A 17,421-nucleotide genomic window follows, 5' to 3' on the forward strand; every position below is an offset into this window, starting at 1 on the left:
CCTGTGACATATTTGGCCTACATTATTTCATTATCAGCGAGTTAACCTGAACACTTTCTGCTGAGGTTGGTTGTGCAGGCGACACAGTGCGTCCAAGCAAGCGATATAAGCACACTTCCTGGTCTGACATGCTGCAGTAGTAAACTGCCCTTGTGGGACCTGCTATCATGATCGCCACATCCATGCATATAGGCTTGGAGGACTTGCATCACTATTGACTCACCATTGTGTCAGGACTGTGTTGTCCTCCGGGTACTGCAAAAGTAGTAGTAGTAGTAGTAGTAGTAGTAGTAGTAGTGGTAGTTGTAGTAGTAGTAGTAGTAGTAGTAGTAGTGGTGGTTGTAGTAGTGGAGAGGTAGTAGTAGTAGTGGTAGTAGTAGTAGTGTAGTGGTAGTGGAAGTGGTGGTGGGGGTGGTGGTAGTGGTAGTAGTTGCAATAGGAGTAGTTGTGGGTAGTGGTTGTAGTAGTGGTAGTAGTAGTGGTAGTGGTGGTAGTAGTAGTGGTGGTAGTTGTAGTAGTAGTAGAAGTAGTGGTAGTGGTAGTGGTAGTGGTAGTGGTAGTGGCAGTGGTAGTGGTAGTGGTAGTGGTAGTGGCAGTAGTGGTAGTGGTAGTGGTAGCGGTAGAAGTAGTGGTAGTAGAAGAAGGGGCAGTGGTAGTGGTAGTGGTAGTGGTGATAGTAGTAGTAGTACTAGTAGAGGCAGTGGTAGTGGTAGTGGTAGTAGTAGTGGTAGTGGTGGTTGTAGTGGTAGTGGTGGTAGTTGTAGTAGTAGTAGTAGTAGTAGTGATAGTGATAGTGATAGTGATAGTGATAGTGGTAGTGGTGGTGGTAGTGGTAGTAGTGGTGGTAATAGTAGAAGTAGTAGTAGTAGAAATAGGGGTAGAAGTAGTTGTTGTAGTAGTCGTAGTAATAATAGGAGCAGTGATGGTTGTCGTAGTTGTAATAGTAGATTTAGTTATAGCTGTCACTGAAGTACCATCCTCACTATATGTTTGTCCTTAGTAATCAATCTCTAGTCACTCTACAATACTCAAAGTGGCGTTATCCATGGACTCTTAACAGGGGAAGGCTTCACTTCAAGTCCTATGAGACATGCATTATGTTAGAACCTCTACACGGGCCTTGTTGACCTGCGATTGTTATCGTTAAGAGCTGGAGCATCCGGAAAATAATAGCCCTCGTGCTTGACGCACGACCTCACACATTGTCAGTGTTAGCGCGAGTATACAACAGTGACTGTCTGAAAGGGACGCTACTTGAGCAGACGTGCATTTGGTACTGTCACGTTTCTGCCTAAGTGTTTATTTGTGGCAATGGTATGGACAATCGATCATCCACGCAGTCATACCAGGTGTGTTATGACGTACTTTAATACAAGTATTGTCCACCACATGTCAGCCCATAAAGCACGAAGTACTAATGTGCAAAAGATATAATAACCGTTACTCTCACTTTGATGTGCCATCGGTGTGGTTGGATACGTGTCTCGCTATGTCTGTATACTAATATGGGTCTCTTTGTTTTCTTCCCAGGAAAGAAAATGTAGTTTATATCACTGTCTTAATAAAGGGCAATTTCGGTTGTTTCATTAACAATATTGATCCCATGGCTATTTCCAGTGAAGAAAAACGTAAGGCGATATGTACAGATATAGATTGTCAAACGAGTTCCCGTAAGATAACGCTTGTATTACAATGAGTGTATTTCAAAACGAGTGGTAATGAAATCTGTTTCTGAGGGTGTAGAAATTTAGTAGGTAATAAATAAGGGATGTTAGTACAGGGACGGAGGCGTAAACAGACAAGCAGGGTGGACAGATTAGGCTTTTAGCAAAGGGAAGCATGGGGGTGAGGGGGGGGGGGGGGGGGGGGGGGCGGGGGGGGGGGGGGTGAGGGATAAATAGAGGCTATTGGTACAGAGAAACAGGGTTAAATAGAGGCTGTTAGTACAGGGAAGCAGGGGTAAATAGAGGCTATTAGTACAGGGAAGCAGGGGTAAATAGAGGCTATTGGTACAGGGAAGCAGTGGTAAAAAGAGGCTATTAGCACAGAGAAGCAGGGTTAAATAGAGGTTATTAGTACAGAGAAGCAGTGGTAAATAGAGGCTATTGGTACAGATAAGCAGGGGTAAATAGAGGCTATTGGTACAGGGAAGCAGTGGTAAAAAGAGGCTATTAGCACAGAGAAGCAGGGTTAAATAGAGGTTATTAGTACAGAGAAGCAGTGGTAAATAGAGGCTATTGGTACAGAGAAGCAGGGGGTAAATAGAGGTTATTAGTACAGAGAAGCAGGGTTAAATAGAGGCTATGGGTACAGATAAGCAGGGGTAAATAGAGGCTATCGTTACAGATAAGCAGGGGTAAATAGAGGCTATTGGTACAGGGAAGCAGGGTGAAATAGAAGCTATTAGTACAGGGAAGCAGGGTTAAATAGAGGCTATTAGTACAGAGAAGCAGTGGTAAATAAAGGCTATTGGTACAGAGAAGCAGGGGGTAAATAGAGGCTATTGGCCCAGAGAAGCAGGGGGTAAATATATGCTGCTAGTATAGGCAAGCAGAGGGTAAGTTTATGCTGCGAGTATAGGCAAGCAGGGGGTAAGTATATGCTGCGAGTATAGGCAACCAGGGGTAAACATACGCTGCTAGTATAGGGAAGCAGGGGGGAAATATATGCTGCTAGTATAGGCAAGCAGGGGGTAAATAGGTGACGTTATGCTGCTAGTATAGGTAAGCAGGTGGTAAATATATGCTGCTGGTATAGGTAAGCAGGGGGTAAATTTATGCTGCTAGTATAGGCAAGCAGGGGGTAACTTTTTATACTGCTAGTATAGACAGGCAGGGGTAAATATATGCTGCTAGTATTGACACGCAGGGGATAAATACTAGTATATGCTGCTGGTATAGGCAAGCAGGGGGTAAGTATGTGACGTTATGCTGCTAGTATAGACAAGCAGGGGGTAAATATATGTTGCTGGTATAGGCAAGCAGGGGGTTAAATATGTGCTGCTAGTATAGGCAAGCAAGAAGTAAATATATGCTGCTAGAATATGCAATCATGGGCGTAAATATGTGTTGATGGTGTAGGCAAGCAGGGGGTAAATATATGTTGTTACTATAGGAAGCAGGAGGTAAATGTATACGTCTAGTATAGGCAAGCAGGGGGTAAATATACATGTATGCTGCTAGTATATACAATCGGGTGGGGGGGGGGGGGGGGATATGTGCTGCTAGTATAGGTAAGCAGGGGTAAATAGGTGACATTATGCTGCTAGTATAGGCTTGCAGGGGTAAATATATGCTGCTTGTATAGGCATGCAGGGGGTAAATATATGCTGCCAGTATAGGCAAGCAGTGGGTAAATATGTGCTGCTAATATAAGCAAGCGGGAGGTAAATATATGATGTTACTATAGGCAAGCAGGACGTAAATATATGCTGCTAGTATATGCAATCATAGGGGTTAAATATGTGCTGCTAGTATAGGCAAGCAGGAAGTAAATATATGCTGCTAGTATATGCAATTGTGGGCGTAAATATGTGTTGGTGGTGTAGGCAAGCAGGGGGTAAATATATGATGTTGCTATAGGAAGCAGAAGGTAAATGTATACGTTTAGTATAGGGAAGCAGGGGGTTAATATATGATGTTGCCATAGGAAGCAGAAGGTAAATGTATACGTTTAGTATAGGCAAGCGAGGGGTAAATATATGATGTTGCTATAGGAAGCAGAAGGTAAATGTATACGTTTAGTATAGGCAAGCAGGGGATAAATATACATGTAGGCTGCTAGTATATAGAATCGCGAGGGGGGGTAAATATGTGTTTCTTGTATAGGTAAGCAAAGGGTAAATATATGATGTTACTATATACAAGCTGGTATAGGCAGGCATGGGTAAATATATGCAGCTAATATAGGCAAGCAGGACGTAAATATGTGCTGAATAGACTATGAGAAGGCTCCTAATCTCAGATTCCCTATCACAAGTTGAATAGTGTATAGCTACATATCTAGTATATATACAGCTAGCGAAGGTACACGTGACCTGATTGAGAAGTTAGTCATGCTGTGACATAGCATAGAGCCTACATTCACCCTGGTGTATGTATGATACAAGGGGGTCCTGTTCGACAGCCTACATGCACACTGGTGTATGTATGATACAAGGGGGTCCTGTTCGACAGCCTACATGCACCCTGGTGTATGTATGATACAAGGGGGTCCTGTTCGACAGCCTTAATGGGATACAGAAACACACACATCATGTTCTCCTGTGATGTTGGTAAGCATTTTATGTCATTCGTCGTCATATTGTTTGGTTTCACGTGTTGAATAGTATATATCGCGTGACTGTATAGTATAGCATAGCGCAATATACATGTGGCCTAGATGTGCGGTTGTTCATGCAGTGACACCACAAAGCCAATGTTATGTAGATGACAAAAGGGAGGTCACCTGATAGGTAGGCTGATATAGAAGACATGTGCATCACAGGGCGTAGCATTGTGTATTATGTTGGTGAGTAGCTTATGTCATTCGTCGTCATTTTTTCGGTTGACGTTTTTGACATGTCATCTCATACAGATTCGGAAGGAATGTCTATCGTAACTGGCTTACCGTGACCGACAACATTAGAAGTTGTAGCAGGATCACTCGGGGTACATGGGGTTTTATGCGTGGTAAGGTTTTATACCCCGAGCCAAGTTTAAATATGACATTGTAAAATAATTCAAATTTATTGAAAGCTGAGAGAAAACAGCTGCTCGATTGAGCTGAGGTGAGCTTGCGCTAGGTCACGTGACATCTATTTGCTCACAAAAAACATACGGTTATACGGTTATAACGAACACGCTTATGACGAACTGATGGATATAACGAATTTATTTTTGGGTCCTGGCAATTTGCTGTATTTATGCTGTATATATGCTTATAACGAACAACTGTTATAATAAACCAAAATGGGCCGTCCCTTGAGTTCATTTTCGTATTTCGGGCGTCAGACCGCCCTCTACTATATTATCCACGATCAGGGCCCTGATAGATCGTCGCCGAAACACGCGGCATATTAAAAACACGCTTGACATGTTTCAGTGTACGAGTCGGTTCACTTCTTCCGGGTACTACTATCATAACAACATGGAGCAGACACTGTTTATCCTCAACGCCCGTTACTGGCTGCTGGGAATGTTCATACCGTGTACTGAAGATAGCAACCGTCATAACGGATACGCCCTTATCTTGTTGCTGGGAATGTACACACCGTGTACTGAAGATAGCAACCGTCGTAACGGATAGGCCCTTATCTTGTTCGGGTTGTTTGTGACTTTTGGTATGGTTAAATATGGAGCATACATGTTATGAATGAAGAAAATACACTATTCTAAAACACTGCCGAGCATAGTATTTCGTCACCTGCGTTTTCACAAGGCTGTATTTGTAACTTGAACATGTGTGAACAAACACATTAGGTATGTTTTTTTTACCGTTCGTTATGTATTCTAGATGCCCATTGGGTAATTTTAAATTTGATTTCTCCTTACCTAAGTTACATTTGCAAAGATGTGGACAAAAATGAGTGAACACTGCATGTGTATTAGAAGTAGACAAACTGGTTTGGGCAGCCTGCATAAGCTTTGACAACCATAGGTGACTATTTATCACGTTGTGTGTAAACAGTACGGAAGACGAGCCCGCCTATACACAGCAGACAGACAAACAATACATAGTATACGAATAGGGAAATAGATCACAGCTAGTGTTAACAGTGTAAAAGTTTGGTTTGGCTTTAATAATGTATGGCATGATATACATCTACGTATCGCTCACCAAACAGGTCATCAGAAAGTGAAAAGGGGGGCACGGGTGGCCAAGTCGTCTAAGGCGCCGCGATTCGCTGTGCAGAGTTGCGTCCCTTGGGCACGCCAGAAACCTATGATTGTGGGTTCGAATCCCGGTTCGCCGCGATTATGTTTCTAGGTTTGTCAGCATCATACCCGTGCTCGTGGGTTTACTGACGACGGATGAAAGAAGATCAGGTGTGTTATGGTACGCTCTGTCTGCTTTGGCTGCAGGGAATTGTTGATAACAGTTCTTTGAAAACAAGTATATTTGTTGTTTCCACCAGTGTAAATATACAGAAATGTCAAATACATTCCTACTGCTTACAACATGAACCCCGGTACTTAATTTATATATAAAAAAAAGAAATATATTCACTAGATGATTTCTAAAGTCACTTTCTGGTGTAGTGATTTGCGTACTAACAGACACGATGTCATCTTCTTCCTGTTAAGAGGGAATACATGAGAATCATTAAACACGCTATTGCCTGAGATGTGTGACACAGCTTAACACCGACCTCCATGCTGGGGTAAGTTTCTCGCATGTGTTTGGGCACATTTATGTGTTTGTGATTGTATCCTACTTAATAAACCCTCACCTGGGATATCTGCTTGTTACAGTGACGTCTCTTTAATATCCATATTCAGCATTCATTGCTTTTTAGCTATTGTTGTCCTTATGGTAAAAAAAATGATGATCCTTTCAATATAGGAGGCATCTGAGCTGCCGCGTGCTGTCCTTTGTTTCTAGATCTAGACGCTGTATGCTTGACAAACAACATAATACAGTAGAGTACGGTAATAACGAACTTAATTTTAGTTCATTATAACCGTAGTTCGTTATAAACTTATACACATCATAACTACAGCAAATAGTCGGGACCAAAAAAGTAAGTTCGTTATATCCGTCAGTTCGATATAAGCGTGTTCGTTATAACCGTAGTTTACGGTATTTGCCTGAACAGACAGCAATTGACTCCACTGACAAGAAAAGTGGTGATGAAAAGCCCGAAGCCCAAAGTGAGTCAGGTCTCAGACGTTTACCACTTCGGTGAAACTCAAGAGCACAGGTATGGTGCTGACAAACCTACAAACATAATCGGGGCGAATCTGGATTCGAACCCACAATTATAGGTTTCTGGCGTGCCCAACGCCACCCGTTGAGAGAAAACTGAGTTTTACTTTTCTAATGTTTGTTGTTTTCAGACGCATGATGCCGGAGAAGAATGTGGTAGTCTTGTCAGCAACAATGTGGCTTTGGGCAGTTCTCGTGTTAACATGTGAGTACATTAATCTCCTAAAATGTATATGAAGCATTCTTACATGTGATGTAACTGACGATAAATGAAACGACGTGTAAACTATATATATGTTTTAATATAGGTGTCCTAATCGATGTATCAATGTCATGGAAGTTTTATTTTATGTAAAAGCTTAGATCATAGTTTAAGTGCAAAGCATACGTTGTATACTGGGAGGGGCATTGGAACGATTGCAATACTTGAAAACATTGAGAGTACATGATATTCCGGGATTCCATTGGACGAGATGTCAGTCATACGCCCATGAGCGTTATTCATCACATGAATGCATTTTAATAGTGACACAGCTGTTGTAACTTCCTTATTACCAGCGGAACATCATACTTACCTCACGTGAATAACACGAGAGTCATGGCTCGTGTGTTCCTTTGTTCACAGAACCAAACAAATGGTTTGGTTTAATGTCATAGACTTTGGAGCATCGCTCTGTGAAAACTGCCGGGCTTCTTTACATGTTCCAGTTAAATATGTCAGTGGGGGGCACGGGGCCTAGTCATCTAAGGCGCCGCGATTCGCTGTGCAGAGTTGCGTCCCTTGGACATGCCAGAAACCTATGATTGTGGGTTCGAATCCCGGTTCGCCCCGATTATGTTTCTAGGTTTGTCGTGTGTCATGTGCAATATGTAGTTTCAGGTTAGAGTTTGAGTAGGTTAGAAATACGGATAATATAAGCAGCCTGACTCGGGGGATTCAACTGAAGTGCGTGGGGATTACACACATCACATCGTCATTAACCTTATGTTCCTGTGTGTATCCTGGCAAGTGAGGGTTGACCTATAGCAGTAGAAACCTCCACAGAAGGCCACACTGGGTGAACCTATAGCAGTAGAAACCTCCACAGAAGGCCACACTGGGTGAACCTATAGCAGTAGAAACCTCCACAGAAGGTCACACTGGGTTGACCTATAGCAGTAGAAACCTCCACAGAAGGCCACACTGGGTTGACCTAAAGCAGTAGAAACCTCCACAGAAGGCCACACTGGGTTGACCTATAGCAGTAGAAACCTCCACAGAAGGCAACACTGGGTGAACCTATAGCTGTAGAAACCTCCATAGAAGGCCACACTGGGTGAACCTATAGCAGTAGAAACCTCCACAGAAGGCCACACTGGGTGAACCTATAGCAGTAGACACCTCCACAGAAGGTCACACTGGGTGAACCTATAGCAGTAGAAACCTCCACAGAAGGCCACACTGGGTGAACCTATAGCAGTAGAAACCTCCACAGAAGGCCACACTGGGTGAACCTATAGCAGTAGAAACCTCCACAGAAGGCCACACTGGGTGAACCTATAGCAGTAGAAACCTCCACAGAAGGCCACACTGGGTGAACCTATAGCAGTAGAAACCTCCACAGAAGGCCACACTGGTTGAACCTATAGTAGTAGAAACCTCCACAGAAGGCCACACTGGGTGAACCTATAGCAGTAGAAACCTCCACAGAAGGCCACGCTGGGTGAACCTTTGAACGCTGAATGAAAGTATGAGCGTCATTTTAGGTGTTGATTTAATAATTATATTGCAAATATTCATCAGACTTCTCGTAGGAGTGTGCAGAAGTACTGGCCTCACATCCCGTGTACAGTGTGTAGAAGTACTGGCCTTATAATCGGGGATAGTGTGTAGAAGTACAGGCCTCACACCCCTTGTACAGTGTGTAGAAGTACTCGCCATATATGCGGGGATAGTGTGTAGAAGTACTCGCCATATATGCGGGGATAGTGTGTAGAAGTACTCGCCATATATGCGGGGATAGTGTGTAGAAGTACTCGCCTTATCTGAGGGGATAGTGTGTAGAAGTACTCGCCATATATGCGGGGATAGTGTGTAGAAGTACTCGCCTTATAATCGGGGATAGTGTGTAGAAGTACTCGCCTTATAATCGGGGATAGTATGTAGAAGTACTGGCCTTATAATCAGGGATAGTGTGTAGAAGTACTCGCCATATATGCGGGAATAGTGTGTAGAAGTACTCGCCATATATGCGGGGATAGTGTGTAGAAGTAGTCGCCTTATCTGCGGGGATAGTGTGTAGAAGTACTCGCCTTATAATCGGGGATAGTGTGTAGAAGTACTCGCCTTATAATCGGGGATAGTGTGTAGAAGTACTCGCCTTATAATCGGGGATAGTGTGTAGAAGTACTCGCCTTATAATCAGGGATAGTGTGTAGAAGTACTCGCCTTATAATCGGGGATAGTGTGTAGAAGTACTCGCCTTATAATCGGGGATAGTGTGTAGAAGTACTCGCCTTATAATCGGGGATTGTGTGTAGAAGTACTCGCCTTATCTGCGGGGATAGTGTCATGAAGTACAGGCCTCACACCCCGGGTACAGTGTGTAGAAGTACTTCCCTCACACCTCGGGTACAGTGTGTAGAAGTACTGGCCTCACACCCCGGGTACAGTGTGTAGAAGTACTTCCCTCACACCTCGGGTACATTGTGTAGAAGTCCTGGCCTTACATATCGGGTACATTGTGTAGAAGTACTGGCCTAACATCTCGGGTACAGTGTGTGGAAGTACTGGCCTCACACCTCAGGTACTATGTGTAGAAGTACAGGCCTCACACCTCGGGTACAGTGTGTAGAAGAACAAGCCTCACACCTCGGGTACAGTGTGTAGAAGTACTGGCCTCACACCTCAGGTACTGTGTGTAGAAGTACAGGCCTCACACCTCGGGTACAGTGTGTAGAAGTACTGGCCTAACACCTCGGGTACAGTGTGTGGAAGTACTGGCCTAACACCTCGGGTACAGTGTGGAGAAGAACAAGCCACACACCTCGGGTACAGTGTGTAGAAGAACAAGCCTCACACCTCGGGTACAGTATGTAGAAGTACTGGCCTAACATCTCGGGTACAGTGTGTAGAAGTACTGGCCTCACACCCCGGGTACAGTGTGTAGAAGTACTTCCCTCACACCTCGGGTACATTGTGTAGAAGTGCTGGCCTTACATATCGGGTACATTGTGTAGAAGTACTGGCCTAACATCTCGGGTACAGTGTGTAGAAGTACTGGCCTCACACCTCGGGTACAGTGTGTAGAAGTACTTGCCTCACACCTCGGGTTGCAGTGTGTAGAAGTACTAGCCTCACACCTCGGGTACAGTGTGTAGAGGTACTGGCCTCAGACCTCGGGTACTGTGTGTAGAAGTACTGGCCTCACACCTCAGGTACAGTGTGTAGAAGTACTAGCCTCACACCTCATGTACAGTGTGTAGAAGTACTTGCCTCACACCTCGGGTTGCAGTGTGTAGAAGTACTTGCCTCACACCTCGGGTACAGTGTGTAGAAGTAATGGCCTCACATCTCGGGTACAGTGTGTGGAAGTACTGGCCTCACACCTCAGGTACAGTGTGTAGAAGAACAAGCCTCACACCTCGGGTACAGTGTGTAGAAGAACAAGCCTCACACCTCGGGTACAGTATGTAGAAGTACTGGCCTAACATCTCGGGTACAGTGTGTAGAAGTACTGGCCTTACACCTCGGGTACAGTGTGTAGAAGTACTAGCCTCACACCTCGGGTACAGTGTGTAGAGGTACTGGCCTCACACCTCGGGTACTGTGTGTAGAAGTACTGGCCTTACACCTCGGGTACAGTATGTAGAAGTACTAGCCTCACACCTCGGGTACAGTGTGTAGAGGTAATGGCCTCACACCTCGAGTACTGTGTGTGGAAGTACTGGCCTCACACCTTGGGTACTGTGTGTAGAAGTACTGGCCTCACACCTCAGGTACAGTGTGTAGAAGAACAAGCCTCACACCTCGGGTACTGTGTGTAGAGGTACTGGCCTCACACCTCGGGTACAGTGTGTAGAAGTACTGGCCTTACACCTCGGGTACAGTATGTAGAAGTACTGACCTAACATCTCGGGTAGAGTGTGTAGAAGAACAAGCCTCACACCTCGGGTACTGTGTGTAGAAGTACTGGCCTAACACCTCAGGTACAGTGTGTAGAAGTACTGGCCTTACACTCTGTGTACAGTGTGTAGAAGTACAAGCCTTACATATCGGGCACTGTGTGTAGAGGTACTGGCCTCACACCTCGGGTACAGTGTGTAGGAGTACTGGCGTCACATATCGGGTACAGTGTGTAGAAGTACTGGCCTCACACCTCTGGTACTGTGTGTAGAAGTACTGGCCTCACACCTCGGGTACTGTGTGTAGAAGTACTGGCCTTACACTCTGTGTACTGTGTGTAGAAGTACTGGCCTCACACCTCGGGTACTGTGTGTAGAAGTGCAGGCCTTACATGTCGGGTACAGTGTGTAGAAGTGCTGGCCTTACGTCTCGGGTACAGTGTGTAGAAGTACTGGCCTCACACCTCGGGTACTGTGTGTAGAAGTACTTGCCTCACACCTCGGGTACAGTGTGTAGAAGTACTGGCCTTACATCTCGGGTACAGTGTGTAGAAGTGCTGGCCTTACATATCGGGTACATTGTGTAGAAGTACTGGCCTTACATCTCGGGCACTGTGTGTAGAGGTACTGGCCTGACACCTCGGGTACAGTGTGTAGAAGTACTGGCCTTACACTCTGTGTACAGTGTGTAGAAGTACAAGCCTTACATCTCGGGTACAGTGTGTAGAAGTACTGGCCTTACATCTCGGGTACAGTGTGTAGAAGAACAAGCCTCACACCTCGGGTACAGTGTGTAGAAGAACAAGCCTCACACCTCGGGTACAGTGTGTAGAAGAACAAGCCTCACACCTCGGGTACAGTATGTAGAAGTACTGGCCTAACATCTCGGGTACAGTGTGTAGAAGAACAAGCCTCACACCTCGGGTACTGTGTGTAGAAGTACTGGCCTAAGACCTCAGGTACAGTGTGTAGAAGAACAAGCCTCACACCTCGGGTACAGTGTGTAGAAGAACAAGCCTCACACCTCGGGTACAGTATGTAGAAGTACTGGCCTAACATCTCGGGTACTGTGTGTAGAAGTACTGGCCTCACACCTCGGGTACAGTGTGTAGAAGAACAAGCCTCACACCTCGGGTACTGTGTGTAGAAGTACTGGCCGCTCACTTCGGTTACAGTGTGTAGAAGTACTGGCCTTCACTCTGTGTACAGTGTGTAGAAGTACAAGCCTTACATATCGGGCACTGTGTGTAGAGGTACTGGCCTCACACCTCGGGTACAGTGTGTAGGAGTACTGGCCTCACACCTCGGGTACAGTGTGTAGAAGTACTGGCCTCACACCTCGGGTACAGTGTGTAGAAGTACTGGCCTCACACCTCGGGTACAGTGTGTAGAAGTACTGGCCTTACACTCTGTGTACTGTGTGTAGAAGTACTGGCCTCACACCTCGGGTACTGTGTGTAGAAGTGCAGGCCTTACATCTCGGGTACTGTGTGTAGAAGTGCTGGCCTTACATATCGGGTAGAGTGTGTAAAAGTATTCGCCTTACATCTTGGGTACTGTGTGTAGAAGTGCTGGCCTTACATCTCGGGTACTGTGTGTAGAAGTGCTGGCCTTACATATCGGGTAATGTGTGTAGAAGTACTCGCGTTACATATCGAGTACTGTGTGTAGAAGTATTCGCCTTACATATCGGGCACTGTGTGTAGAGGTACTGGCCTCACACCTCGGGTACAGTGTGTAGGAGTTCTGGCCTCACACCTCGGGTACTGTGTGTAGAAGTACTGGCCTCACACCTCGGGTACAGTGTAGAAGTACTTGCCTCACACCTCGGGTACTGTGTGTAGAAGTACTGGCCTCACCCCTCGGGTACAGTGTGTAGAAGTCCTGAGCTTACATATCGAGTACATTGTGTAGAAGTACTGGCCTAACATCTCGGATACTGTGTGTAGAAGTACTGGCCTCACACCTCGGGTACAGTGTGTAGAAGTACAAGCCTCACATCTCGGGTACAGTGTGTAGAAGAACTCGCCTTAAATCTCGGGTACTGTGTATAGAAGTACTCGCCTTACATATCGGGTAGAGTGTGTAAAAGTATTCGCCTTACATCTCGGGTACTGTGTGTAGAAGTACAAGCCTTACATATCGGGCACTGTGTGTAGAGGTACTGGCCTCACACCTCGGGTACAGTGTGTAGGAGTACTGGCCTCACACCTCGGGTACAGTGTGTAGAAGTAGTGGCCTCACACCTCGGGTACAGTGAGTAGAAATACTGGCCTCACACCTCGGGTACAGTGTGTAGAAGTACTGGCCTTACACTCTGTGTACTGTGTGTAGAAGTACTGGCCTCACACCTCGGGTACTGTGTGTAGAAGTGCAGGCCTTACATCTCGGGTACTGTGTGTAGAAGTGCTGGCCTTAAGTCTCGGGTACAGTGTGTAGAAGTACTGGCCTCACACCTCGGGTACTGTGTGTAGAAGTACGTCCCTCACACCTCGGGTACAGTGTGTAGAAGTACTGGCCTTACACTCTGTGTACAGTGTGTAGAAGTACAAGCGTTACATCTCGGGTACAGTGTGTAGAAGTGCTGGCCTTACATATCGGGTACATTGTGTAGAAGTACTGGCCTTACATCTCGGGCACTGTGTGTAGAAGTACTGGCCTCCCACCTCAGTTACAGTGTGTAGAAGTACTCGCCTTACATCTCGGGTACTGTGTGTAGAAGTACTCGCCTTACATCTCGGGTACAGTGTGTAGAAGTACTCGCCTTACATCTCGGGTACTGTGTATAGAAGTATTTGCCTTACATATCGGGTACAGTGTGTAAAAGTATTCGCCTTACATCTCGGGTACTGTGTGTAGAAGTGCTGGCCTTACATCTCGGGTACTGTGTGTAGAAGTGCTGGCCTTACATATCGGGTAATGTGTGTAGAAGTACTCGCCTTACATATCGAGTACTGTGTGTAGAAGTATTCGCCTTACATATCGGGCACTGTGTGTAGAGGTACTGGCCTCACACCTCGGGTACAGTGTAGAAGTACTTGCCTCACACCTCGGGTACTGTGTGTAGAAGTACTGGCCTCACACCTCGGGTACAGTGTGTAGAAGTCCTGACCTTACATATCGAGTACATTGTGTAGAAGTACTGGCCTAACATCTCGGATACTGTGTGTAGAAGTACTGGCCTCACACCTCGGGTACAGTGTGTAGAAGTACAAGCCTCACATCTCGGGTACAGTGTGTAGAAGTACTCGCCTTAAATCTCGGGTACTGTGTATAGAAGTACTCGCCTTACATATCGGGTAGAGTGTGTAAAAGTATTCGCCTTACATCTCGGGTACTGTGTGTAGAAGTGCTGGCCTTACATCTCGGGTACTGTGTGTAGAGGTGCTGGCCTTACATATCGGGTAATGTGTGTAGAAGTACTCGCCTTACATATCGAGTACTGTGTGTAGAAGTACTCGCCTTACATATCGGGCACTGTGTGTAGAGGTACTGGCCTCACACCTCGGGTACCGTGTGTAGGAGTACTCGCCTCACACCTCGGGTACTGTGTGTAGAAGTACTGGCCTCACACCTCGGGTACTGTGTGTAGAAGTACTGGCCTCACACCTCGGGTACAGTGTAGAAGTACTTGCCTCACACCTCGGGTACTGTGTGTAGAAGTACTGGCCTCACACCTTGGGTACAGTGTGTAGAAGTCCTGGCCTTACATATCGAGTACATTGTGTAGAAGTACTGGCCTAACATCTCGGATACTGTGTGTAGAAGTACTGGCCTCACACCTCGGGTACAGTGTGTAGAAGTACAAGCCTCACACCTCGGGTACTGTGTGTAGAAGTACTTGCCTCACACCTCGGGTACAGTGTGTAGAAGTACTGGCCTTACACTCTGTGTACAGTGTGTAGAAGTACAAGCCTTACATCTCGGGTACAGTGTGTAGAAGTGCTGGCCTTACATATCGGGTACATTGTGTAGAAGTACTGGCCTTACATCTCGGGAACTGTGTGTAGAGGTACTGGCCTGACACCTCGGGTACAGTGTGTAGAAGTACTGGCCTTACACTCTGTGTACAGTGTGTAGAAGTACAAGCCTTACATCTCGGGTACAGTGTGTAGAAGTACTGGCCTTACATCTCGGGTACTGTGTGTAGAAGTACTGGCCTTACACTCTGTGTACAGTGTGTAGAAGTACAAGCCTTACATCTCGGGTACAGTGTGTAGAAGTACTGGCCTTACACTCTCTGTACAGTATGTAGAAGTACAAGCCTTACATCTCGGGTACAGTGTGTAGAAGTCCTGGCCTTACATATCGAGTACATTGTGTAGAAGTACTGGCCTAACATCTCTGATACTGTGTGTAGAAGTACTGGCCTCACACCTCGGGTACAGTGTGTAGAAGTACAAGCCTCACACCTCGGGTACTGTGTGTAGAAGTACTTGCCTCACACCTCGGGTACAGTGTGTAGAAGTACTGGCCTTACACTCTGTGTACAGTGTGTAGAAGTACAAGCCTTACATCTCGGGTACAGTGTGTAGAAGTGCTGGCCTTACATATCGGGTACATTGTGTAGAAGTACTGGCCTTACATCTCGGGAACTGTGTGTAGAGGTACTGGCCTGACACCTCGGGTACAGTGTGTAGAAGTACTGGCCTTACACTCTGTGTACAGTGTGTAGAAGTACAAGCCTTACATCTCGGGTACAGTGTGTAGAAGTACTGGCCTTACATCTCGGGTACTGTGTGTAGAAGTACTGGCCTTACACTCTGTGTACAGTGTGTAGAAGTACAAGCCTTACATCTCGGGTACAGTGTGTAGAAGTACTGGCCTTACACTCTCTGTACAGTATGTAGAAGTACAAGCCTTAAATCTCGGGTACAGTGTGTAGAAGTACTGGCCTTACATCTCGGGTACTGTGTGTAGAAGTAATGGCCTTACACCCTGTGTACAATGTGTAGAAGTACTGGCCTTACACCTCGGGTACAGTGTGTAGAAGTACTGGCCTCACACCTCAGGTACAGTGTGTAGAAGTCCTCGCCTTACATCTCGGGTACTGTGTGTAGGAGTACTCGCCTTACATATCGGGTACATTGTGTAGAAGTACTGGCCTCACATCTCGGGTACAGTGTGTGGAAGTACTGGCCTCACACCTCAGGTACAGTGTGTAGAAGAACAAGCCTCACACCTCGGATACAGTGTGTAGAAGAACAAGCCTCACACCTCGGGTACAGTGTGTAGAAGTAATGGCCTTACACCCTGTGTACAGTATGTAGAAGTACTGGCCTCACACCTCGGGTACAGTGTGTAGAATAACAAGCCTCACACCTCGGGTACTGTGTGTAGAAGTACTGGCCTCACACCTCGGTTACAGTGTGTAGAAGTACTGGCCTTACACTCTGTGTACAGTGTGTAGAAGTACTCGCCTTACGTCTCGGGTACAGTGTGTAGAAGTACTGGTCTCACACCTCGGGTACTGTGTGTAGAAGTACAAGTCTCACACCTCGGGTACAGTGTGTAGATGTACTGGTCTCATACCTCGGGTACAGTGTGTAGAAGAACAAGCCTCACACCTCGGGTACAGTGTGTAGAAGAACAAGCCTCAGACCTCGGGTACTGTGTGTAGAAGTAATGGCCTTACAACCTGTGTACAGTATGTAGAAGTACTGGCCTCACACCTCGGGTACAGTGTGTAGAAGAACAAGCCTCACACCTCGGGTACTGTGTGTAGAAGTACTGGCCTCACACCTCGGTTACAGTGTGTAGAAGTACTGGCCTTACACTCTGTGTACAGTGTGTAGAAGTATAAGCCTTACATATCGGGCACTATGTGTAGAGGTACTGGCCTCACAACTCGGGTACAGTGTGTAGAAGTACTGGCCTTATATCTCGGGTACAGTGTGTAGATGTACTTCCCTCACACCTCGGGTACAGTGTGTAGAAGTACTGGCCTCACACCTCGGGTACAGTGTAGAAGTACTTGCCTCACACCTCGGGTACAGTGTGTAGAAGTACTGGCCTTACATTCTGTGTACAGTGTGTAGAAGTACTCGCCTTAAGTCTCGGGTACAGTGTGTAGAATTACTGGTCTCACACCTAGGGTACTGTGAGTAGAAGTACAAGTCTCACACCTCGGGTACAGTACGTAGATGTACTGGTCTCACACCTCGGATACAGTGTGTAGAAGTACTGGTCTCACACCTCGGGTACAGTTTGCAGAAGTACTGGTCTCACACCTCGGGTACAGTATGTAGAAGTACTGGTCTCACACCTCGGGTACTGTGTGTAGAAGTACTGGTCTCACACCTCGGGTACTGTGTGTAGAAGTACTGGTCTCACACCTCGGGTACAGTGTGTAGAAGTACTGGTCTCACACCTCCGGTACTCTGTGAAGAAGTACTGGTCACACACCTCGGG

At 46.2% G+C, this 17,421-nt stretch overlaps 1 protein-coding gene across 8 annotated transcripts in view; it reads left to right on the top strand.

Moving 5' to 3' along the window:
* The first annotated feature begins 4,048 nt into the window (after nt 1-4,048).
* The window catches only part of LOC124124412 (serine/threonine-protein phosphatase 6 regulatory ankyrin repeat subunit B-like), a 29,109-nt gene continuing 15,736 nt past the window's right edge, over nt 4,049-17,421 (top strand). For 4 of the 8 annotated variants that reach the window (XM_046487569.2, XM_048394987.1, XM_046487570.2 and 1 more), the window contains exons 1-2: nt 5,982-6,361; nt 7,038-7,111. In XM_046487569.2, the coding sequence (XP_046343525.2) occupies nt 6,354-6,361; nt 7,038-7,111 (82 nt within the window). In that variant the 5' untranslated portion in view covers nt 5,982-6,353. The other 4 variants (XM_046487572.2, XM_046487574.2, XM_048394985.1 and 1 more) reach the window with 3 other exon arrangements.

This window comes from Haliotis rufescens, unplaced genomic scaffold (assembly GCF_023055435.1).
Source record: "Haliotis rufescens isolate VD_foot unplaced genomic scaffold, xgHalRufe1.0.p SCAF_137, whole genome shotgun sequence".
Classification (NCBI taxonomy): Eukaryota; Metazoa; Mollusca; class Gastropoda; order Lepetellida; family Haliotidae; genus Haliotis; species Haliotis rufescens.